This window comes from Populus nigra, chromosome 11, assembly GCF_951802175.1.
Source record: "Populus nigra chromosome 11, ddPopNigr1.1, whole genome shotgun sequence".
In the NCBI taxonomy this organism is placed as follows: domain Eukaryota; kingdom Viridiplantae; phylum Streptophyta; class Magnoliopsida; order Malpighiales; family Salicaceae; genus Populus; species Populus nigra.
This window is the reverse complement of record NC_084862.1, coordinates 5,564,757-5,589,702: the sequence shown is the minus strand read 5'-3', so window position 1 is coordinate 5,589,702 and position 24,946 is coordinate 5,564,757. Positions and strand designations below refer to the sequence as shown.

Below are 24,946 nucleotides of genomic sequence, written 5' to 3'. Positions count from 1 at the left end.
GATTATTCAATATGTTCAATATGTTATCAAGGGAATGATTTTTAATTAAGAGGCTATATTAATACTGATTAATACTGATTGGAGAGGAAATAAGGATGAAATAAAATCTACCTCTGGTTTTGTTTTCTTATTGAACAATGGTGTCATATCTTAGAGTAGTAAGAAACAATCTTGTATAGCCTTATCTATGATGGAAGCTGAATTCATGGCATTTTTAATTGTAGTATAATAAGCTATTTGGTTGATATATTTTCTGGTTCATTTAGGAGTGTTTGATATTGTAATTAATTAGGTACACGTGAACTATGATAATCAAGGTGCAATAGTACATAAAAAAAACTCCAAGTACCGTGGAAAAACCAAACACATAGATATCAAGTATAATTTTGTTAATGATATGGTTGCACATAATAAAGTGAACATGAAATACATAAATACACAAGAAATGATTGCATATCCATTTACAAAACTTATTTCAAGAGATGTTTTCAATAGGCATGTTAAGTCACTTGGATTATGTAGATATTGATGTATTAATGTATAATATTTTTCCCAAAATATTCTTGAATGTTTTTATTATTAATAATGATGTTATTGATGCCTAATTAAATAAGTTGTAGGATATACATACATATTTGCATTTAATACATACATTAAAAATAAACTATGACAAATATGTCGTACAAATAAAAGATTAGCCTTCTCACACAGGTAATTGCCCCCATTATATTATGATGAATAAAAATAAGATAATTTTAAACTTATTATATGAGTAATAAGATAGCACTAAAGCTTAATATATGAGCTTTCTTCTTAATAGAAAAGGAGGTCATTGAAATTTATTTTATAAATTTTACCCCCAGTGATTATTTAAAATATCACTATATTTGTCTTATCTCCAGATATGGATTTTGATGAATCAAAAGTAAATGAACTCAAAATTAGACTTTAAATGTGTATGAACTATTATATGTACGGTATTATTGATACATTCCCATGAAAAGAAAATGATATCATAACATGTGTTTCATACCACAAGTGCAAAATATGACCAAATAAAGGTAACACAAAATAAGATCTCAATTTGATATTGCATGAGACTTTAGAGCTTGTAATCTTTATTTATGCTCTTATAACTCTCATATGTTTCTCAAAACTTAGATTATACATTCATTATTTTAATATATTTCTAAAAGATTATGAATGATTTAATCTACTGGGACATTACTAGAAAAGCAAGTCAAGTAAAAGTTAAAGGAATCGAGAAAAGAGGAAGATCATTTTAGAATTATCACATCGATTTATATTCATTAGTCAACCAATTATGTTTGTTTATGTGATAAGTTATAATTATGAATGCAACAAGTATAACAATGAGATTATGAGAGACGAAAAAATCTGATAAATGAGATTATGTGATAAGTATATATTGCATTTACTATATATCCCATTATTAAGAAGTTATATACTCCTAATAGATATGTATAGCAATTAAGTTCTTGAAGTATGCCTGATCACACGACCTATTTGTGAAATATGAATTTTGCAGAAATAATAAGAGTTGATCCTATCATGTGTCGGTGGGAGATGAAGAAAAAAATAGATTTAGGTCATTCATGATGGGTTAACCCAATCTATATAAATATTATTTATATTACTAAGGTAATATAAGGGAAAATGATGGAGTTATATCCCAACAATAACTGTCAAAGGTTGTAACTCTTCACCCTTATAAATATATTTGTTAATCGTAACAGACAATAACAAGAAAATAAAAAAGAGAGAAGAATGTATTCTCTATAAAAAAGAGGAAAAGGGACTTTCATAGCAAACTCCCTGTCAATTCATAGAAGAATTATTTCTGCAAACAAAATACACTTAGGCAATGAATAACAAGCATGATTCATTATTATTTAATGTGATCATACTTATGACTAATGATGCAAGTTTCTTGGGACATGTTTATTTTGTTTCTCCCTTTGTTATTTTTTCCAACATGTTTAGCATGACTTCTTGCATATTGTATTTAGATAATGTATCCATCTACCCTTGTATTGCATAAAATTCTACTTGGTACATGGTGTAGAGATTCTGCTAAATGAACTACTGTGTATGCTATTCTTTAGAAATTGATTTGTGAAAATCCTAGTTTATCTTTGGTTCTCAAAACAAACAAAATGGTTTTGATTAGTGCTCAAGGAATGCGCTTCCTTTAGCTGCAAAGCATCCATGTAATAACACAAACAAGCTGCATGCATGATGTAAACATAAGTTAAACCTCGAAGATTTCAACTTAAAAATCATACAATGAAGTGAATTAACACAGACAAACAAATGGGTCAGATGTTAATGGATTCATTAGCATTTAACATTCTCAACTGAGTTTCTAAAATGCAAGAATCCGTATGATCTGCATAATACATATACTGATACTAGACATGTGCTCTATGTGCAATACCCTTGGTCAGTATGAAACACATGGATGGTCCAGCCCTCTGAAATTCATGCAGAACTAGACAGGAACTGTGAGTGAAGATGAAGGAATATTTTTCCTCAAGCCCAAGTCTAACCTTGTACGTGGCTCCTAGGAGGAAACATGTGACCAATATTTTACATTCATTCCAACATCAATGGAACTTGGTCTCATTTGGTTTGCTGCCCCTAAATGCTGAAAGAGAGAAGAATGACCTTGTTGCTGAGACAAAAATATTAGAGGATGTCAAAGTCTACTTAAATTCACCACTGAAGGAGGAGACAAAAAAAAAAAAAAAAACTACAAATTACTCTAGAGTACATGAAAGGAGAAGGAAAAACCAATAAAGATCACAGTATAGCGAAAAAGAATCACAACTGACCTTTAGTTGTAGAGGTTGCAGTTGATACATTGCCCTTGTGCAACTGATGTGAACTCTGGGCATTGAATTTGCTTATGTTTGATTGAGCTGCATCCAGAATATCAAATACATGTTATACATGACAAATTGAAAAGTTAGCATGTGGAAGAAAGAAAAATAGATCACCTATAATCATCCAATTTTTTATTGAAAAAAGACAAAGTAAAGAATTGCCAAAGCCAGGAAGAAAAGGTACCCAGCAGAAGTTCATGGGCATTCACATTTCTGTCATATCCTTCAAAGAAAGAAGTCTGTTGCTGCCCGCTGTCCTTTGAATGATGGGCTGCCTTTCTCAGAAGATTGTCAGTGTTTCTCTTATTGATAGCTTTAGATTCCTCACCATCATCCTCTCCTTCAGAATAAACAGATGGGCTAGACCAACCTGTCATATTTGCATCTCCTTTACTCTTCCTAGCAAACTTCAAAAGCCTCTTCAACCCCTTTGGAGCATCTTTTTGGTAGACCACTGAAGGAGGATTTTCAGCATTTCCCCACTCGACAATATCAGGTTCACTGTTGTTGTCTTCTTGCAGCATCTGAGAAAGAGAATGACGAACACCTTGACTAGGAAATCCCACAGGTGCAGCACGGACTGGAGGGCTAAGTTGAGTTGTGGCATCTCCATGTATGCTAGGCAGGTCCTTTTGCTCTTCTATTTCCACCCATGCACTGGGAGAGATAACTGAGTCTTCTTCGGACTGAAAGTTTGCTGAAGATTGAACTGTATCTTTGAAGCCATCATCAACATCAGTGGCAAGCTCTTTGAAGTTCTCCACCTCACCTGAATTCTGATGGCTATTTCCCACTGTTTCTGAATCCATAGCAGCACCAAAATGACTCTCTGCCACATTATCCTGATCTTTATGCTCACTAACCTCAACAGAAGCATTAACAATCACCTCATTCTCTTGACTTTCTGACATACTCCCACAGTTTACAGAAGACTCCCCCGGCTGGGAAGAATCTTTTGTCTTGTTCACAATGGGAGGGCCACTTCTAGATCCCTTGCGGAGGAAGGGTTTCGATTCCACTGGAACAACAGTGCTTTTTTTGGTAACCTTATTATAGAAACTAGGCTTTGATGGAACCATGGCAGAACCATCTTCAAGAACTGCTGCAGCTTTTGTTTTTGTTGTTTTTCCACTTTTTGTTACAGTTTGCTGCCTCTTCTCTTTTACCCCCTTTAAGCTCTTGTTAGCATCAGCTCGTGTTTCCTTTACAATTCTATGCTGTGGCTGGGATCTTTCAACTTTAGCATTTGATCGAGGAAGCGATACTGTTGACTGGGATTTTCGATTCCTTGGTCTGGTACCAGCAGATGAGATTCCTGGAGTTTTAGATGGAGATGACACTGGCCCTCTGGTTGGTGGTGTTGATGGCCATGATTTACGAGTGGCAGGCAAGGTCGTTGTTTTAGATGAAACCTTTTTTGTGGCAGAAGATTTTAGGCTGTCTTTTCGGAGATCTGCAGATGGAGATGGATTTTTGAAAGATTTTTGGGGTTTGCTTGGTGGATGCTTCTTACCAACATCCTTCACATTTGTGGTAGCTATTTCAGCTTTTCTCGCATCAAGAATTTGCTGCATTGCTCTAAATTGCGCTTCTTTTTCTGCTCTCTTTTCAGTATTCTCTCCTCTAAGTTTCCTATCCCTCTTCTCCTTGTAGTGATCATAAAATCCACCCCTCTGCTCAGAAGGGATATTTTGGTTTTTGACAGTTTTAGGCTTTTGGGTTTTCACCGGCCTGCTTTCCATCATTTTCATCAACATCTCGTTCAACTCTGCTTCCTTTTGTCGACTCCATTCCACTGAGTCTGCTGTTCTTCCATTTCTTTCCTTTCCTTGGGCTCCATTAGCATCTGTTTCAACATCTGCATGCTGTTCCATTTCTTCCCATCTCTCCAACTCTCCATCAACTTCAGCAGTCTCAGAAAGATTTTGACCTCCTGGTGTAAAATCAGACTCTAATTTTTCTTCAACCAAATTATTTGAGATTTCTTTATCTGCAATATCATTGCAAGGAAGAGGAACAGAGTCTTCTGAACTAAGTTCTTGTTGGCAGAGACTGGAACTTTCTGCAACACCAGAACTCCATCTTCTTAAAACAGATTTATTTGTACAGAGAGAAATGTTCGATGACAAGCTCTTTTTTAGGGCATCTACACTTTGATCCTTTTGTTTTCTTTCAAAAAGATTGATCGCATCTTGAACACTCATCCTTCGGACATGAGCTTCAGGTTTCTTACTGGATTGTTCAGATCCTTCCTCCTCACTACTAATTTCAGCTGCATCTCTATGAGATGATGTCCTTTCTCTGGTAGGATAAAAGTTCAGGCTTTTAATTGTTAGTGCAGCTGCCCTGTGTGAGCCAGCTCTCCCAATTTGAACCCTCCGCATTGGAGAAGCTGACCTTCTAGGTGCTGCGGATCTTGAAAGAGCTCGACTTCTTTCCACAGATTTTTTATTTTCATCACTCGAATCTGAAGACTCTTCACTGTCAGATAAGCTCTGTCGCTCAACCTGGGCAGCCTTTGCTGGTGAAACACCATATTTTACTGGTGGTAATGAATATACAGGTCTTGAAATTGGAGCATCTTCATCCATCTTGCTTGCATTGTCAATTGTTGAAGAATGCTTGTCGTCATTTAGGAGTACATCCGCCTCACCCTTTTGGCTCAATTCTAAGATTTTGCACAAAGAATTCCTATACATACCAGATGAAATCTAGAGTCAGAAATATAATCTTCTCTACATTGAAAGACTAAAATAAAAATTATAAGTAACGTGAGGCTGCATCTACAAATTTTTTGTAGCAACTAGGAATTTAGACCACCTATGCACAATTTGTTCTTGTGGGTGACTTACTTTAGATCTCTTGCGCCAAAATAATCACAAAATTCTACCAAATAAGTGATTTCTTTACAGGAGCAGGCAGCACCAGAAGCATGGTTTAGGGCTGTAGCCAATTCTGTTTTTAATGCAGTAAGCCTCAGGTCCATAGCTCGCAGCAATTCATTTCTGGCAAAACAATCATCTATAGCTTAGAGGATATGCAGCCCTTATAGAAGCTCATTGGAAATACTAGCAATCAGAAGAAGTTACCTTGAAGTATCTGATAATGCAATTTTCGCTTCAGCCTAAACAGGTCCGGACAACTTATTTTAGTTGTTATAATATTCACAACAATAACCTAATCCAATTTACAAATAAGAGAGAACTCATAAAACAAGGAGGTAAAAGCAATTACTTTGACTGTTGATTCTGTCTCAATTGAGTCATAGCCACCTGTCAAATAAGGAAAGATATACAATAAATATCAGATAAAAACTGAAACTACGATCTCAGCAGATTCAATACAAATATCACATTGTTTTATGCCAATATGTCCACTGAGCACAGTAGCTAACTACTATTAATATGACACTGAAGTCGACTTATATGCTTGGACATCCTATGACGCTAATATTATGAATTTATGTCAAGGATAAATGTGGCATGAATTGGATAATCACCTGCAAAAACAAGTTTAGTTCATGGAGACACATTGTTTACAAATTGAGATGATAAACAGCATCACTTGTTTTTGATGCAGATGGTGTGGCCAGCCAGTGACAACGAGTACTTTAAAACTACCAAGTTGATGGCTGACAATGAGTACTTTAAAACTACCAAAGTTGATGACTATCTGGCACATTCTATATTTCCATATATATCTCTGCTTATAAAACAACTTTATTGCCATGATTTTGTTACAGATGAAGTGATAAAACCACATTGGATCTTCAACTGATTTGTTTCAGAAATTCCTTTGTTGGCAATGGAAAATTACCAATAAGAAGAATATTTGATTATATATTTGATGTAACTGTACTTTCCAGAATCCAAAATAACAAAACAAGGGTAAACTTCCATGTTTCTTTAAACAAGTTACCTGTTTGTCCACTTTTAGAATGATCCTGATGCCCCTGACAAAAGAAAATTTTCGTTAACAAGACACTCTAGGCAATATAATATATTATATGAAAGGAAACTGGAGCTGACCTGAGCAGATAAAGAAAGATGAAATTTTCTGGCCTCCTCCAATTGGGAGATCTCACCCTCAATAGACTTGCTGGTATTCACTAAATCAAGTGAACCAGCAATTTTCAGGAATCTGGGAAGAATTATAATTATTTTAATAACAGAATAAACAAGATTAATTCAAACATAAACAGAAAGCAAAATGCACACTAAGTTACAAAAACCTGTTCAAAGTTGATTTTGTGAACCATGGTACATTGCTGAGTTCTCCTGTTACTTGGAGTTTGAAGATAGCATTAGTTCCTTTAGCGTACAATTTACGTACTTCTGGCAAATGTGGCAAGAGTTGCTCCAGCAGGCCAACAGCTAATTTCTCAACCTCGTCATCACCACAAACAAATATCTCGTACCTAAAATAGCAGTGGATACGTCAGAGGGGTTCACAAAAAAAAAAAAAACTGAAAAGGAATGCCTATATATGCTTAGAGATGAGATTAAATATCTATCAAACTTGAAGGAGGAATGCCATCAATGGCGCCAAGCTTTAGATGCAGGACAAAGCTAACTAACAAACAAAAGTAGAGCCACGAAACTAGAAAATTTTTACTTTAACACCCCACCCCCCACCCAAAAGAAAAAAAAATCCTGAAACCTGGTTGGCACAGTAATAGATTTACTTGATTAGTAACCATATTTGTTTCATGGAAAGAAGTGCTAGGCAAAGCCTTGTATACCTCTTGAATACTGACAGGACATTACTCAATGTTTGTACTACTTATATAGGGCTCTTCGAAGGATGATCTAGATATAAAGTGGGTTCCATTTCTCAATGAACAAACATCAGTGCTTGGTACTTCGACTTCTTTTAATATGAAATGGTGGTTCTTTAAGCAAAGTCATGCACTTGGACTGGGAAATCATTTTTTTTCCTTTGGGCTGAAGAAAAATTGGATTATATAATGGGTCCTATAAAATCCTGCGGTCTCTTACGTCTATGAATATGTGCTTTCACGCACACGTCTAGATGAATGAAATGAAAGAAATACACAGCTCACTGTATATTTTCTTTGGTTTAAATGCAATATTTTCAGTCTCTTGGACTAGCAATGCTGACTGGTTATGCATGAAAGGCTATTAAAATGTCCATATGACTCAAATAACAGGTTATTCTGACAATGTTTCACAACTTCATTAAGTCCTAGTCATTTCTATCAACAGTCAGCATAGAACCGTCAAGGTTGCAAGCCAACAAGGCAGAGTGACAACAAATCAGCTTAAAATATCCTACTGTTCAATGATATAAAGCATCTTGTTGAAATGCTTAAACAATGTTTATGCAAAAACAACTAACTTGTTTTTAGTTGGAAAGATCTGAATCGTAGCATAATCCAGAGATGCATCAGGATCTATTCCGCTGTCCATCATAAGAACCTGAAAGGAAAGAAAACTTCAACTTTGCAGAAACAGAAGACTAATCTCACATCGTGCCATGCTTCAACTTTTTTTTCAAGTATATGCATTACTTTAACAAGCACTATAAAAAATAAGTGCTTGCTATGGATCTAAAAAATACACATCAATGAAACTAGAACTCTCGATCTTCTTTTATATATACTGCCAGTTATATTTATTGACAAATACCAAAACTCAAGACTGACAAAACAACAACCTCAAAGAAAAAGGATAAGGAGGTGCAAGAACAGGAAGGATAAATAAATAGTTAAATCCCAGGAAATTTGTGCACGGATGGAGAGATTAAAATGAGATATCCATTAAAAATCTTAATTGCATTAAACATGAAAGATACGAAGTATAAATCAGATTGTTATAACATTCAACCCAACAACAACAACAAATAGAGACAATAAAGTGAGTGATAGACAGATACAAAGATGTAGACACCCAATTTAAATTGATACAGTGAAAGTGATTCGCAGCCAGTCAAACATAAACGAAAACGAATGATGCTACATTTAAGAAGAAAAAAATAAATAGCAAGCTAAAATGTTTAGTACTAGCGTAGAGGAGTATGTCAAGAAATAAAAGCGGATTGCTTATTAACAGTGGCATGGGATCCAATCTGTTTGTCAGAAAAAAATTATTCCAAAAACAACTTCATCATCTACTTACTTGCAAAATGCTCTCAACCCCAGTGACAAAATTCAAAATTCAGCACTCATTGATACACAGACTTGAGACTGAACAAGAAATAACCAAAAAGATAAAAAGCATATAAATGTTCAGCCGACCAAAACAATTGAAAGAGCAGCCTTCTGTTAGGTGCAACTAAGAAGGGGGATTTATTTATTATTTTAGTTGATCTGTGCCAGCATAATTAAGAGCAAACTAACTACCTTTTACTAGAAAATTAAGCATCGAATCAGATCTAGGCGATGAAATGTTCTATCCTGCACTAAAAAACGGGACAAAAGAAAGAAAAGAACAAAAATTTAATAAAGAAAAGAAGGGTCACCACTCCACCATTCAGCACCGACAGCGAATTTTACAGTCAAGGCAAAAGGCATTTAGAATCTAAAGAGAAGTTCACTGATACAACAAAGCATAGAGATAGAGGTTGTGCTGCGTTACAGAAAATGGGAGTAGCAGGTAAGGAAATAGAGAAGAGAAGGAACTACCACCCAAAAAGAAAAGGGCCCATTTGAGTAAAAAAGAAAAAGGAAAGCACGAAGTTAGCTCACCTTGAGTGAAGAAGAGAGGAGGGAAGGTAATGGGGGCTGATGAGCTCAACTTCTCAGTGGGTTGGATAGCACGAGATCTTGATTGAATGAGGGAGAGGAGCTTTGTCAAGAATCATGCCATGTGTGGATGTGTGGCTTTTATTTCTTTAATCTTTATTCCAACGTAAAAAAGAGACACTGCTACTGTGCTCCAGAAGAGAGAGGATAGAGCAATGGCAGTAACTCCAGATATTACGACACCCAACTAACTACTCCTGTTACGGTAAGAACTAAGAAGTTCTTTAAACATAAAGCATAGCTTAGCTCAGTAAAGTGTGGAGATTGGCTTTTTTTATTTCTTTTTATTTTTTAAAATTTATTTTTAAAATAACATATTAAAATTATTTAAAAATATAAAAAAAATAATATAAGAAGTTCATTGAACTATAACGGGATTCTTACACACGGGTCAGAGAGTACTCATGCATTTGCCAATTTTTTTCTCTGGAATTGGAATCAATATAAATATAATATATGGCACTCTTTTAAAATACATTAAAATATTAGCTTGATTTTGGACGGATATTTTATATTAAATCACGTTATACTTTTATTAAAAATAATATAACATGGCCTTTAGTATCATTAAACCATTTAAAATAATATATATTTTACAAGTTGAGAATCACATTATATTTGGTGGGGTCATTTTAGTGGTGGGACAATAACAGTAAAGTAGTTCTATAAAAATTTAATTTTTTTATATATTTTAGATTTTTTGATGTACTAATTTTAAAAATAATTTTTAAAAAATAAAAAAATATCATTTTGATGTATTTCCACACAAAAAATATTTTGAAAAGTAACTGCAATCATACTCCCAAACAGACACTAAATCTTCAATTAATTTTTTCTTTTTTTTCTAGATATGATATTAATAGCTATTTTTTATAGTTGATTATTGTTAAAAAAAAATTTGTTTATTTTATTTACTATTAATGTTATTTTTTATCATATTGAACTTATTAAATCCATACTTGAATCTTAATTTTTATTTTTATTCATTAAAAACATTACGTAGCTGAATATTTTTATTACATTAGAAAAAATTTAAACAAGGCCGCGTGAATGTCACCTATCCAGCAATAACTATTATCCTTCCCGAGTGAGAGTGGTTGTGGTGCGCGTTGATTACGCAGAAATCTAAACCCAACCATAAATAATACTTGCAGGACACCGACGCGTATTGGCGATGCGTGAATGACACTCTCTGTTCGTGCCTTGTCCCCTCTCCCTCCCTCTCTCTCTCTCTCTCTCTATTATTAATCAATGATCATGAGATTTGAGGTTGTTTAAAGTTGTGTATTATTTATTTAATTAAAGTTTTCACGTCGATGCTTTCCCTTTTCTTTGAGTTCATAAATCACCAACCATTGCTCCTCCAAATTTGCATTCAATTAGTAGGGATGATATGTTTGAAAATATGATAGTTTTTTATTTTTTATTTATTTTTTAAAAGTATTTTTTTATTTAAACTAAAAGTATTAATTTAAAGCAATGAATAAAATAAAAAATTAAATTTTTTAAAAAATATTTTTAAAATACAAAAACAAGCATTTTTTAAAACAAATTAGCATTTTTTTTTCGTGAATTAACAATATTTTTTTTTGAGTTTCAGAGCCCATTTAATATTGTATTAATAATTGTTTTTGAAAATACTTTTCATTAAATATATTAAAATAATATTTTTTTTATTTTTAATAACGGTACATTAAAACAATATAAAAATACAAAAAAAAATATTAAAAAAAAAGAATTTTTTAAAAAATGTTTTTGAAAGCGTAAAAGAAACACTTTCCATGAATCAACCTCACCAAGTTACCAAGCAATCTCTCATTACCTTCGAATATTTCTATATACTTGCAAGTAACTAGCTTGCTGCACCATGTCAGAAAAACTAAACTAGGTTTCACGTCAAAAGCTCAAGAGAAGAGAAGAGGATGACAATATAAGAGGTTGGCGAATCGTAAAGCATTGAATCTACTTGATGGCTATGCTTTCCTTCCAATCCATGTGAAAATGCAATAACTAGTTTTGCCTTCATTCCCCACCTAACCTAAAACTAACAGAGAAGATGCCATCAACATATTGCTCCACCTTCCCAGCATCTTTCCTCCTCTGCAACCTCCACTCTGGTTTTACATGGAATGATAGTGGCTCAGTGGACTGTGGAGGGGACCCCAGAATAATTTGATTCTGATGCAACTACCCCCCCCACCCCATGTGGCACTGTGGTAAAAGCACACCAAGACTCTTACAACATGTGATGCAAAGTCCTCCATGTTTTTAGTAGTGCTGAGAGACAAGAATTTCATGCGTTCTCACCGACATTGACCCACCCGTTGATACTTGTTCAACACTCCCCAGCATCCACGGCTCCTGAGATCTACCAAATCACCAACGTGATATTTGAAAACAAAAACTACTTGAGCAAAGTGGCAGAAAACGAATGCCTCGAGAGAAAAACAAAGGGCAATGGAGCGCCCGACACTTTTGGACCGAAAACTATCGCAGTGAAATACATAATTGTTTTTTAAAATATTTTTGTTTAAAAATACATTAAAATAATATTTTTTAAAAAATTTATTTTTAACATCTACAAAACAACCTGAAACACATAAAATATTTGAAGGAAGAAGAAAATTAAAATTAAATTAAATTTTTTTTAAAATGCTTTTAAAACAAAAACAAAGACTCTTCATAGGCCAAAATGCAATATAACATGGTACAGGAGTGGTCAACGGTACAGTTTCAAGGAACTCTCACATCCAGGAAGCATGCTCATTCAACCATCTGATTAAACAATTATGAACCTTAAGCAAACAAGGATTAATCAAAACATCAGTTAGACCACACATGAACTAGACCATGCCTATTGCCTGTATAGATCTCATTGCGCTCTTCATCATAGAAGAGAGCAGTTATGTCTTCCAAAGCTTCTGCAGCTGTGCTTATAATCCTTGAGGCATGCCTATGCTTCTTTGAATTCTGACCGCATTCATTCTCATTTGGGAAGCTGTTGCTTGCCTTTATTTTAGCAAGACATTTCCCAGTCAAGATATTACTGATATTGATGGATCCTGCTGCATATGGATGCAAATATTGTTAGAGCTACGTTCATTTTTTCTTTATTCTAACAACTCAGTGCCAAAAGGCAGCTTATAATAAACTTGGAAAAACTGTGGAAATTTTGAAAAACTAACCATTGCCTTCAGACAAGGGATCATCAGAGTCAGCCTTACAGTAAGAAATAATGAGATCCTGATCACTTGTGATGTAAATATTATTAGTGTTGCAATCAGGATGCCACAAAAGGTGATCCTCAAAGGAAGTTACAAGCTCTCCCCGGAAGTTCCAAACAGCCACAGTTCGATTTCTAAAAGTCAGAAATAGCTGGTTTTCATATAGAAATATAAATGCAGATGGTGTCATAAACTCGGTTCTGCTAACTTCTGTTAGGTCAAAGTTGCGCACCTACAGAGAGTAGCGGTCAGATTTTGTGCATGGATGAAGAGATACAATTGGAAGATAACATCAATGATCCTTACATCAAGAATCTGGAGATTCTCATTTTCTTGCTTGACAAGAAGCTTCTCATTGAATTGTTCAATGAAATCCACCTTCTTATTCCGATGAAGGAGATGATTAAAAGATTTGAGAACAGTGCCATCCTCTATTGAAAGAATCTCAAGAGGAACACAGCCACTACTTTTAGTTAAAATCAACAACATGATCCCTGGACTGAAGAGAAAAAAAAAACAAAAGCAAACAGGAGAAAGTCTAAGCTCGTGTGAAGCAATGGAAACAGAACACTGAAATTAAACTTGTGCACTTGCATTATTAAATCCGATGAATAATCTCAAAGAAACAACACAAGACATTCAGAATCATGAAATGCATGCAGCAGTCCCTGAATTACAATCCAAGTGTACGACTTATTAATCTCAAAAGAACTATAAGCTCATGCATGCAGCAATTCCAGCCCCTCAGGAATAGTGCATGAGTTTGCGCTCATGTGTACCTGCATGCACATCTCTCGTGCATTTGAGAACATGCTGCTGGGCAAATCAAAAGTTGCAAGAATGTAAAGGATTGTACCTGATCTTAATCTCTTGAACATTTTTGTCTGCTATCGAGTATAACATTGTGTAATTCTTTAGGTCAAACACCTTGTATATACTGATAGAAGGAAAGAGAGAGAAAATAAGAGGTCAAATTGAAAAAAGAAAAAGCTACTTGGGTAATAATTAATAATTTCAATTGAATATAGCCATTGATGTACTTACCTATCCTGTGCAGAATATGTGAGTACTTTGCCATTTACATCATCAAACTCTACAAAACCAGGCCATTTCAGTGACTCAGATTCAAAAAGAGCAAAGCCAGCATCTGGTTGACCCCTTCGTATATATCTGGAACAGAAAGCACTGTTAGTAATAAAAGTGTAGGTCTAAACAAATTGAAACCACTAAATCGAGATGCTCTTATTTCCTCTTGGTCTTTCCTACATAATTTTGAAAGGTGGGAGGTGTGAGTGGAAGGGGGATGAGAGGCAGAGGCATGTGTAAAAAGATTCACATACTCAATCCTTGTGCTTCTGCATTTCAAGGAACTGAAATTGTCTGAGGCATAAACTGAAACTGTAATGAGTGAATCATTGTTTTTATTATAAAACAAGCTTCGTATAACTTCATCAGGAGTGACATTCAAAAAGCATATCCTTTGGTTGGTCTCTGCCAAAAACAATAGGAATACATTACAACCCTTCCATTCCACTTTTTGATGCAAAGAGAATCAAAGATCAGAGCTGACAGTGGAAAGATAATCAATACCTCGGCTAAATGCTGCGCAGACACCAGACTGTGCAAGAGCAAACACTATGTCACGAGCTGCTACAATCTCAATAATCTTTGACCTCTTTCTTAAAAAAGGCAGTACCATGGTACAGTGACCTTTTGGATCATAAGTATCATATTCCTCCTATTCATAAATTCACAGATTACATCTCACAACAGAAAGTGGGAATATAAACAATATGATGCAGAATGAAGTGTATACAAGATTGTGTTTGGTATTATGGTGTAAGGTGCTTTTCAAAGTGCTTTTAGCTTGAAAATGCATCAAAATGAAAAAAAAAATTCATTCTTGACATCAACACATCAAAACCATTGAAAAGCACTAAAAAACACTAATTTGATGCTTTTTCAAGTGAAGCGCACACAAAAGCAAAAGCTACCACACTCTCAAACACTCACTAACTATTGAGGAGACATGTATACAGGAGAAATATTAATTGCTGAACAGTAGAGCCTGCTTGTAGTGCAATGCTAGCATTAAATTCCATGAGCAGTGATTGAACTGAACGTTCTAAGTGCATCCAAGAGGCATCACTATGATTTTCATACAGCATGGTTATATAGAAATGCAGTATTGATAATGACATGCCATGTTAAAGATATGTTTTCTTATTATCAGGACTAAGAGTAACTATATATTCTTGAAAAGCAGTTACAAACACTACAATTTAATGAGAGAAGGCACAACACTTCTACCTATATATTCTTGAAAAACAATTATAGCATATTTGTTTGGTTGCTGGTTGAATTATTACATTCAGTTATTCTGTTCACCATGAAATAGCTCAGTGTGAAGAAGGCACAAGCAAGCAGCTTCTAAACAGGCAAGCAGAATTACTTCATCACAAGCCCTCAAGGGTGTTGCAAAGGTTCGAGCTGGAAAATTCTAATTTAGAAGTTCTAGTTTCAAACCTCACTGGGAAGATGGTGCAAGTAAGAATATTTCCAAGTAGGCAGGTAAAATTTCTTCATCACTAGTCCTCAAACACGTCTGCAAAGGTTTGAACCGGAAAGTTCTAATTTAGAAATTCTTGTTTCAGCCGTACTGAGATGGTAGGGGATTTATGGAAGAAGGGAGGGGTCAATGGGTTCCTCTACCTTTCTGTTAGGATCGATGATTGTTGCCTAGACACCAAACACAACATTTTATCGTGGTTCGGTAATTTTCCTACGTCCATGTAACAACCAATTTCATTATATAAAGAGAAAACTACAATCTACAACAATGGAGGAGGAACACCTCACTCAATTCCCACTCTTTGTGGTTGCCTCACATTTCTCTCTATCCCTCTGTGCTTACTGCTGCAAGTTGCTGATTGGCTCTCACGCAGCTACATCTTGCTGCACTTGCTTCTTCAAATGACTTATACAACCTTTATTTATATTGAAAATGGGGGAACAAAAACATCCTCCATTTCCATCTCAATATTTCTTCACCCAACTTTCCACTACCATCATTGTTGAGTTAGTGTGTTAGTTGAGTGTGGGCCTTTGTATCCACTTCTCAACAATCTTCCACTTGGAGACAAAAGGCACCAGACCTATCTTCTAACCTCAAAGATCTATAGAAGGTTTAAACAACTTCAATTAAGCAACTACAGCAAGATGTAGTGGAAAGTTAGGTTAAGGAATATCGGGATGGAAATGAGGATGGTTGCCCCTCCATGTACACTATAAATTGAAGTTGTATGAGAACCATTCGAAGAAGCAAGATGTAGTTGCATGAGAGCCATGCAATAGCATGCAATAGAGGGATACAAAGAAATGTGAAGCAATTATAGAGAGTGGGAGTTGAGTGAGGTGTTCCTCCTCCTCCATTGTTGTTTTCTCTCTATATAATGAAATTGGCTGCTCGGTGGATGTAGACAAATTGTCTAACCACTTTCAAGTGTTATGTATTGTGTCTAGACATCAATCACTAATCCTAACACTTTCTTCCTAAATACCTCCAAATTTCGATTCCACCTAAATGAAACGCTCTTTATCAAATTTCTGGCTCCTTATGAATTCTATCTTCAAATGAAAATTTGGAACTCCTAATATGGTCAATTGCTAGGGCATTTATGACAAGTGACAAGCAAAGAGATTTGCGCGACCATGGTGATGCTTAGATCAAATTTTAACCTACCTTCATCAAAGGAACAACTATCAGAACTGAAAAAACCTAAACTCTGCAGATACCATCACATGCATTACTCACATTTGCCATTCATACAGCTTTTGTCAACATCAATCAAGCATTTTCAAGACTAGCGTGTCCTCACTGCAACAATTTGGCAAGACCAACATTGCTAGCTACAGCTACAAGTGTTGCCACTATAACTTCTCAGTGCTCATAGCGTCATTGGTATATAAGTAGCAAAAAAAATGCATCAAAGGAAGCTAGCACCCATAAAATAATGCTACGAAATATGAATAAGAGAATTACAGCTCTGACGTAATAAGAAGCACAAATTAAAGAATAAATAACTATCCTGATTTAACCTCCATTCTAACTATAATGGACAGACTTAAAATAAAACAAATTTCAACATCAACACGATTAAGACAGATGCAGAAGAAACAATAGACACACTCAGTAGAAACCCTTAAACAACAAACAGGAAAATCAATAATCAAAATCTTAAATTCCCACAAGAATAAAAAAAAAAAAGACAAATTCCGAGGAAACCAAAGCCAAAAGGGTACCTGTAACCGGATGTTTCTAAAACGTTCTTGGGCATCAGTCATAGTAAAAGAACGGTCACGCTTAGAACAAATTTCCCTTCTTTGAAGCTTCTTGACACTGTTAACAAACCCATCTCCACCACCAAAACCCCTTCCCCGTTTCTTCGCCACAACTCTTTTCCCATTACACGGCCTCGGACTCACCGTTATCCTCCTCCCTCCTCCACCATCCATTTCTCCCCACCCTCCTCTCTCTCTCTCTCTCCCCCTCAGAGAAACAAAAAAAAAATTTGAATAGTTCTGCTAAAAAAATTCAATTTTAACACAAACCCATCTTCTCTTTTCCTCTCTTAAACTTAATAATCGCCAAAAAAAAAAACAAAACACAAAAACCCCCACTTTCTATACAAGAAAAAGGAACGATTTTCAGGCTGTTTGAATTGGAATGCTACCATACAAAACCGAAGCAAATGCACTTGCTAAGTTGCTAAATATATATATAAAAAAATATGAAGATTTGTAATGGGTCAGGGAGGAAACAAGATTGGAGAAGCTACCTAGGATTTTAGTGAGTTTCCCAGTTTAGGTCTGATTTCGATCTGCTTTCGAAATATCACAAACTTTGAATTTCTTTCAAAATTTGGTCAGTGAAATCTTGGCTCCCCAACTGGGGCCCGGACATCTTATTTTAGGCCTTTGTGGTGCTTCTTAACTTGGGAGCTGGACTTATACAATTGGGCTTACAACCCATTTCATTTCCATAAGAACACAATTGTATCGTTAAACATGAGGAATTTCAACAAGATTTTCTAACAAAGCTATATGAATTTTATTAATATGCTAGCATTTTGAGAAAAAGTGTTATGTGTTCTAGTGTATGTCTCCACTAATAGGATTTTTGGACAAAAGATTGGATTAATTTCTTCTAATTTTCACTTTATAAACAACAATTAAGTATCAGACAATATATTTTAAAATATTAAAAATAAAATAAAAACATTAACTATTAAAAAACTAAAATTAATATAACTAAAATTTAATATTTTTTAATCCAGATTCTCAAGAAAAAAACTAATGTTATTATCTCTATAACAAACCCAAGTTTTAGAACTCCTCTGAAAAAAACACTAATCACTCATGAAAATAGGGAAAATATTGATAAAAAAAAATGGTAAAAAATAGAAAGAAAAAAGAGAGGCTAGCTCTCCTAAACCCTTTATGCTCTTTCTTCCTCCAATTTCATGGCACTTGACTTGGGATTCGATAATAAATTAATAATAAATAAATAAAACACTCCAGCACACATTTCTATATAAAAAAACACGAAGTCAAGCATTTTCTGTCACTTTAATGTTTCTTTATTTGTCCAGCATCACTTCAATAAATAATCATACTAGTCAGAGAGAGGGAGGGGGGAACCATGCTTATCTAAAATAAACGCAGGAGAGGGAGAGAGGAACCACAGTACCAATAGAGATTAGCAAAAGAAATAATGTAAACTAAGTGTCTCTTTGGATGTTTTGGATATTTAAAAGTGTGATTGTGATTATTTTTTAAAATATTTTTTATATTAAAATACATTAAAATAATATTCTTTTATTTTTAAAAAATTATTTTTAAAATCAATGTATCAAAATAATTTAAAATATAAAATAATGTTTGTACCGCATTCTTAAATTATGTTTAAATTCTCAACTAATTAAATGAATAAAACATCTATTTTTAATGATTCACCCTAAGAGAAATATAAAAAAGAAAAAAAAAGGAGTAGTTTGAAAACATGCAAAAGATCTTATTTTCGTACCATTATTTTAAAGATAATTGTTTTATAATTTATTTTATCTATATGTACCGAGTTATGCAACATGCAAATTAATCCCTTTATCTATGGATTTCAAGTCATAAGTGCTTGGATTTATCATTTCATAATTATTCTTATCACCAAATTATTAGGGTTTTTTATATGAATTCTACCTTTTTTTTAGTAGTATGAAGTAGAAGGTATGACTTTGCTTATAGTTTTGAAACCCGGCCCAACGAGTAGATCCGGGACCTGGCCGACCCAAAGCTAGAACCGGGCTGGGTTGATTAAAAAATAGAAAAAGCCATAATTCGGTATGACCCGACTGACTCGGCGGGTTGACCCGGCAAAACCCTTTGACTTTTGTTTTTATTTTTACTAAAACAACACTGTTTTGAACTTTTTAAAAATAGAGATTGATCCGGCCGACCCGGTGATCCGGTCAAAAACTAGAAATCAGGCCTTGAACTGAGCCGGCCACCGGGGGGTTTAAAAACTATAGCTTTGCCTCTTTAACTCTCGCTTGACTATTTAATTTTTATATATTTAAAATTGAGTCTCATTCAATAAATATGTGGTCTTCTTTTCCTTCAACTATAAAAGGAATTACAACTCAGCGTGTTTATCCTTTTAAAAGGTTACCTTTATATGATACTGATAATGTTGTTTATTATCTATTAGTTCTTATGCTTTGAAAAACTTTGTTCTTGATCAATTAGGTCAAACTTTTTTGCGAGCTTTGGGTCAAGCAATCATTAACAGAATTTGTCACTATAATGACATTATAAGAGAGATCTTATTAATCTGAATCTTCATGTGAGTAAACTTCAAATGACCTATTTCTAGATACTTTTGTATATGGTTCTTGAAAATAATATTTTTTTTTATATTACCATCAATCAATTCTTATCTCTTTAGTTAAAAAAATAAAAATAAAAATAAAAATAAATAAAAAGAAGAAGAAAAAAGGCGTGTCTAGATATCCTAGAAGTGTACACGAATAACTATTCATCAAACCTCAGAACACCCAACCTAAGTTCGTCCAATCTAGTTTTAAAGGAAGAAATTTAAAAAGAAACCCTAAATCTTAACTAAGACATTGTAAATACAAACCCAAGCACACACATTTACACATGTTGATGGCCTAACATGAAACTTGAAAATAAAAAAGAGACATAGAAAGGGTCATTTCTACACCATATATTGTCATTCATTAATATCACTATATTGTCATTTACTATATGTTGCACTATAAAGATCAAATAACCAAGATGAAGTTGCTACCACCAAACCAAATCCATTTAAAATGTATAACACTTTTCATACATCACAAGTAGATGTTAGACACTCTGCCACAAATATTATACGCGCCTAATTTAGATCTTATTTAGTTCAAATTTATTTTTAATTTAGTCTCCAATTCCAGCTTTATTTTACTTTTCTAATATTTTTCTTTTATTTTTTTTAATTTTGTTCAATTTTTTACATGATAGTTGTCGCACCCGACATCGCGGCGGCCCACAAATAAATTCTCGATTATGGAAAAAGAACAGATTTCTGGCATCTAGTTCTTTTAGGGAAAATGTCTTGTCTAAGGAGTCGCCACCTAGTATTACGGTCACTAGGAACCCTAACTGGTCATCAGAGATTCTATGGCTAGGGATTGGTTACGTAAAAGGGAAGATATTATCACCCCTTAAACGTTCTGTCTGAGGCAGACTGCATTGTTGGTTTTGTCTTAAATTGCTAAATGTTTATTAGTTTATGCTATGATAATTTGCTTATAATATTCCTGACTCTGGCGTCAGTGAATATTCACAAAAAATTATTTTTTACGCATGCACATATTTTTTTTTATTTTCTAGCTAAATAAAATACAATGAATAAAAATAATATAAATTTAAACCGGTATTTTTATTCCTGACTCTGGCGTCAGTGAATAAACCAATAAATTTATATTACTTTTATTTATGCATACACATTTTTTTATTTTTTTCTACCTTTTTTACTTGTCTGTTTTTTTTATTTATTTTTATTTTTTATTATTTTGGGCTGGTCCAACTCAGCCCACATGGGCTGGGCTGGACCCAGCCAGCCCGGCCTGGTCACTGGCCCAAGCCAGTGACCCGGCTGGGCAAAGGCACGCACCACGCGTGCGTGCAAAAGTTAATTAAATCCAAGCTGCACAGTAACTTTACAACGAAAAATGGAAGAGAAAGGAACGAAAACAAACTTACCTGATCTGCAGATGTTGCTGGAGGCGATGAAGATGATGAGGATGTTGATGTTGGTCTCTGTGTCTCCTGCTTGCGTTTTCCCTTTGCTTCCCCTGTCTTTCTGTTTTAGACTTTTTCCTTTGCTTTTAACTCTGCTCGTCGCCCCGGTTATTGAGATGGAAGGGACGAAGACGATGATGAAATGTTGGTTCTTTCTTGTGTATTTATTTCCTGGGCTTCCCTCTCTCTCTAATGGTTTTCTTTTTTCGTGTTTTCTCCTCTGGTTCTTTTGCTCATCCGTCCTCTGTTTCCTCGGTTTTTTCCAGTTTTCTTTCTGATGGTTTGGAGTGTGTAGCTGGAGACGAATAATTAGGCTGACCAACGCTTGCAGTTTCCCTGCACTTCACTTGCGTTTTGAGAACAAAGGCAAAGCAGGCCTGCTGTCCTTTTGCTCTCTCCCTATTTCTCTGTTTTTAGGTCCCCTCTCTGTTTTCGCTCCTGCTCTCCATTGGCCCCTCGGTTCTGCCCTTTCTTCCTCCGCTTTTTTTTAGTTCGGCTCTGCCTGGCTTTTTCGTGTCCGGGCTTAGCTTCCCCTCTCCCTTGGTTTTTTTCCGTCTGGGATTTTTAGCCTCTGGGTCTTTTTTTTGTCTTCCTCCCAGTTTTTTTCTCAGTTTTTCTTCCTTCCTTCGCGAGTTTGCCTTTGCCCAGCTTTTATAAGGCCAGAGATCGATTGGCGCTGCAACGGTCGCCTCCTAAATGCCCTGTAACTGGTCGCCTTCCATGATCAAACGTAAGCGTTGCTGCCAACGGATGAAACGTCTCTGCCTTAATGGCGGAGCCGTTGCAGAGCAAGAAGACGGTGAACAGTCGCTGCAATACGACTCCGTTTTCCAGTTCTAAAGGCTGCTTTCAATTTGGTCCTTGTAATTCTTGTAATTTTGCAATCAAGCCCCTGGTTAAAATGTAATTGGATCCTTGCATTTCCGTGCTATTTTTAAGCTAGTCCTTGGATTTTAATTTTTGCAATTTGGACCCCAATTAAACCCTAAACTTTGAAATTTCTTCAATTAAGTCCATGATTTCATTAATTAAATTAATCCCAAGCCAATTAAGTCCAAAAACTTATCAATTTTCCAATTAAACCCTTAATTGGATTAATTAGATTAATTTCAAAGTTTAATTAAACCCCAAAACTTCCAATCATGTTGCCATTAACCCAAATTTTAATTCATTCTTCATTTATCTCATGTTACTTGTTTTTTTTTTATTATTATTTTTTTATCATCATCATCATTTTTTTATCCTTTTCAGTAAATAAAATAATAATAATAATAAAAATAAAATGGTCAAAAATTGAGTTATGACAATAGTTATGGGTTTTGATTGATTTCAAAAGAAGTTATACTTTTATTGTCTATCTTATAATTAAATGAGTCTTGCTTGAATTTTATATTGATCAAGAGATTAATTGATATTAAGATGAAAGGGATAAAGGCATGATTGAGTAATTTAATCTATGAAGTTTTATTAATATTATATCTAGGTTTCAAAGGTAATAAATATATTATTATTATTATTATTATTATTATTATTATTATTAGTACCAAGGTTGTCAATTCCGTTTCGGTAGGTGTTTTGTTTTTTCAATTAAAATGAAATGTTTCAGTTTCAAAGTGTTTCGGCGTGCCGTTTCAGAGTTGTACTGTTTATATATATATATATTCAACAAACATAATTCAACTTCAAGATAAATTAATTATAAATTATGCAATACAAACACAATGTCAAACAAATATAATTTCAAAATTTAAAATATTTTTAAATAGTCAAGATTAAATAGATCTTTTATTAATATTGTATCTAGGTTTTAAAGGTAATAAATATATTATTATTATTATTATTCTTATTATTATTAGTATCAAGGTTGTCAATTCCGTTTCGGTAGGTGTTTTGTTTTTTCAATTAAAATGGAATGTTTCAGTTTCGAAGTGTTTCGGCGTGCCGTTTCGGAGTTGTACTGTTTATATATATATATATATATATATATATATATATATATATATATATATATATATATATATTCAATAAACATAATTCAACTTCAAGATAAATTAATTATAAATTATGCAATACAAACACAATGCCAAACAAATATAATTTCAAAATTTAAAATATTTTTAAATAGTCAAGATTAAATAGATCTTTAAATTAAAGTAATTCAACTTAAACAAAATATCAAAATATTATGAAAGTAAAATGTTTTAACACAAATATTTTAAATATAAAGTTAGGTCAATGTTATTAAGGCTAATGAAATTTAAAGCATTCCTTGTTTTGCTCAAATTCCTACAAAGTATAAACATGAAAAAAACAACATGAATATAAACCATATATATTAGTGATAAATCTAATTTTAAAAAATTAATATCATTGTTAATGAAAATAGTAATAATAATTTTCAATATTATTATTAATATCATTGTTATTGAAAATAGTAATGAAAAAGAGTTTTTTATACTTGAGTGGTTTAATTAATTAAATTGAAGAAGGTTCAATTTGATTTAATGGCTTTTCAAGAGCGAAACGGAACATGTGGAATGAAACCGGAACGTTCCGGCCAAAATTTAGCCGAAAAATCCAGAACGGACCGAGATTTTAAAATGAGATGAAAATTTTTCCGTTTTGTTCCGTTTTTTGAATTGGTGTGGAATGTTTTGACTATTCTGGACGAAACGAAACGAAAGTAACAACCTTGAATTTAGTACTAGTATGATTGTATTTTTTGCCTAGCAAAACTTCGAAGAGCATTTTGACTAATGATGATTCTAGTTTTTTTATAACCTTTTTTTTATATGAATCAAAATCAAAACAACCTAGCAATTTAAAAAGGCTAAGGATAATGTGTAGGCTAACTAGTTATTTTGATTTATGTGTAAGTTTGTATGGTTTGTTATTTTATATGCTATATTTGCTTACAACTTGCATTATTATATGCCAGGTGGTTTTTTTTTTCTTTATTTATTCAAATCTTGAATCCAAGATGAAATTTGTTTCAATAACATAACTTTTTTATTATTATTATTTGTTGTTATTGTTAATTTAATCACCCAATTTTTATACCTAATAAAATAAAATATTAGATAAAAAAAAAGGTGCATGCTTAACCTGAAAAGTCAAGGTATGTATGATGGGCTATGGACCAAGCCTGCCACTTTATAATAAAAACCTAAATTGAAAAACTTAAAAAAAATGATATAGGAACACTATATAAATATGCAACCTGCACACTAAGTTGATACACATGAACTAAATTGACACATATAGAGCACAACATTCTAAGCCTAAAAAAAGTAGAAAAAAACTATAAATTAAGAAGAACAAAGGCAGAGACTAAATGGTTATATGTCTTGATTGAAAAGTTAGTATATAAGAAAATTAGGGGAATCCTGATTTGTAGGTTTAAATTGTGTAAATAGTCTGTGATGATGATGATTTGTATGATCAGGTTGATTTCGATATATGAAATAGGATTGTGATAAGTAAAATTAATAAAAGTAAATAAATGAGAAATCAAAGAAAGTAAGCGACTGAAAAATATAAGTGAGTATGTGAATATGATTTTGATGTGAGGAACGTGTGTGAGAAAATGACAAGTAAATAAAGTACAATGTACGAGATGTAAATGATGAATAAACAAAGTATGATACACAAACATGGAAAACAATGATTAAAATTAAGTATGTTAGGTGAATGTG

The 24,946-nt window shown here is 33.7% G+C and overlaps 2 protein-coding genes across 6 annotated transcripts; both read right to left on the bottom strand.

Moving 5' to 3' along the window:
- Positions 1-2,262: 2,262 nt before the first annotated feature.
- Positions 2,263-9,786, bottom strand: LOC133668187 (COP1-interacting protein 7-like). Of its 4 annotated transcripts, XM_062087936.1 has the most exons (12): positions 9,613-9,786; positions 9,268-9,326; positions 8,265-8,344; positions 7,138-7,323; positions 6,935-7,046; positions 6,825-6,858; positions 6,141-6,178; positions 5,996-6,030; positions 5,759-5,911; positions 3,091-5,597; positions 2,856-2,942; positions 2,263-2,695 (listed from the first exon to the last, which is right to left on the bottom strand). In XM_062087936.1, the coding sequence occupies exons 3-12, from the start codon at positions 8,336-8,338 to the stop codon at positions 2,628-2,630; spliced, it is 3,294 nt and encodes a 1,097-aa protein (XP_061943920.1). In that variant the 5' UTR covers positions 8,339-8,344; positions 9,268-9,326; positions 9,613-9,786; the 3' UTR covers positions 2,263-2,627. The 4 variants fall into 4 exon arrangements, with proteins under 4 accessions (XP_061943920.1, XP_061943918.1, XP_061943921.1 ...); XM_062087934.1 differs by lacking the exon at positions 9,268-9,326 and having other exon boundaries at positions 9,613-9,785; XM_062087937.1 differs by lacking the exons at positions 9,268-9,326; positions 9,613-9,786 and adding an exon at positions 9,387-9,583.
- A 2,539-nt stretch (positions 9,787-12,325) lies between these two features.
- Positions 12,326-17,848, bottom strand: LOC133668188 (uncharacterized). Of its 2 annotated transcripts, none has more exons than XM_062087939.1 (8): positions 17,196-17,848; positions 14,484-14,631; positions 14,234-14,384; positions 13,938-14,063; positions 13,750-13,830; positions 13,200-13,392; positions 12,855-13,125; positions 12,326-12,731 (listed from the first exon to the last, which is right to left on the bottom strand). In XM_062087939.1, exons 1-8 carry the CDS (start codon positions 17,406-17,408, stop codon positions 12,493-12,495), a joined length of 1,422 nt encoding a protein of 473 aa, XP_061943923.1. In that variant the 5' UTR covers positions 17,409-17,848; the 3' UTR covers positions 12,326-12,492. The 2 variants fall into 2 exon arrangements, with proteins under 2 accessions (XP_061943923.1, XP_061943922.1); XM_062087938.1 differs by having other exon boundaries at positions 12,326-12,734; positions 17,196-17,847.
- Between the last annotated feature and the right edge of the window lie 7,098 nt (positions 17,849-24,946).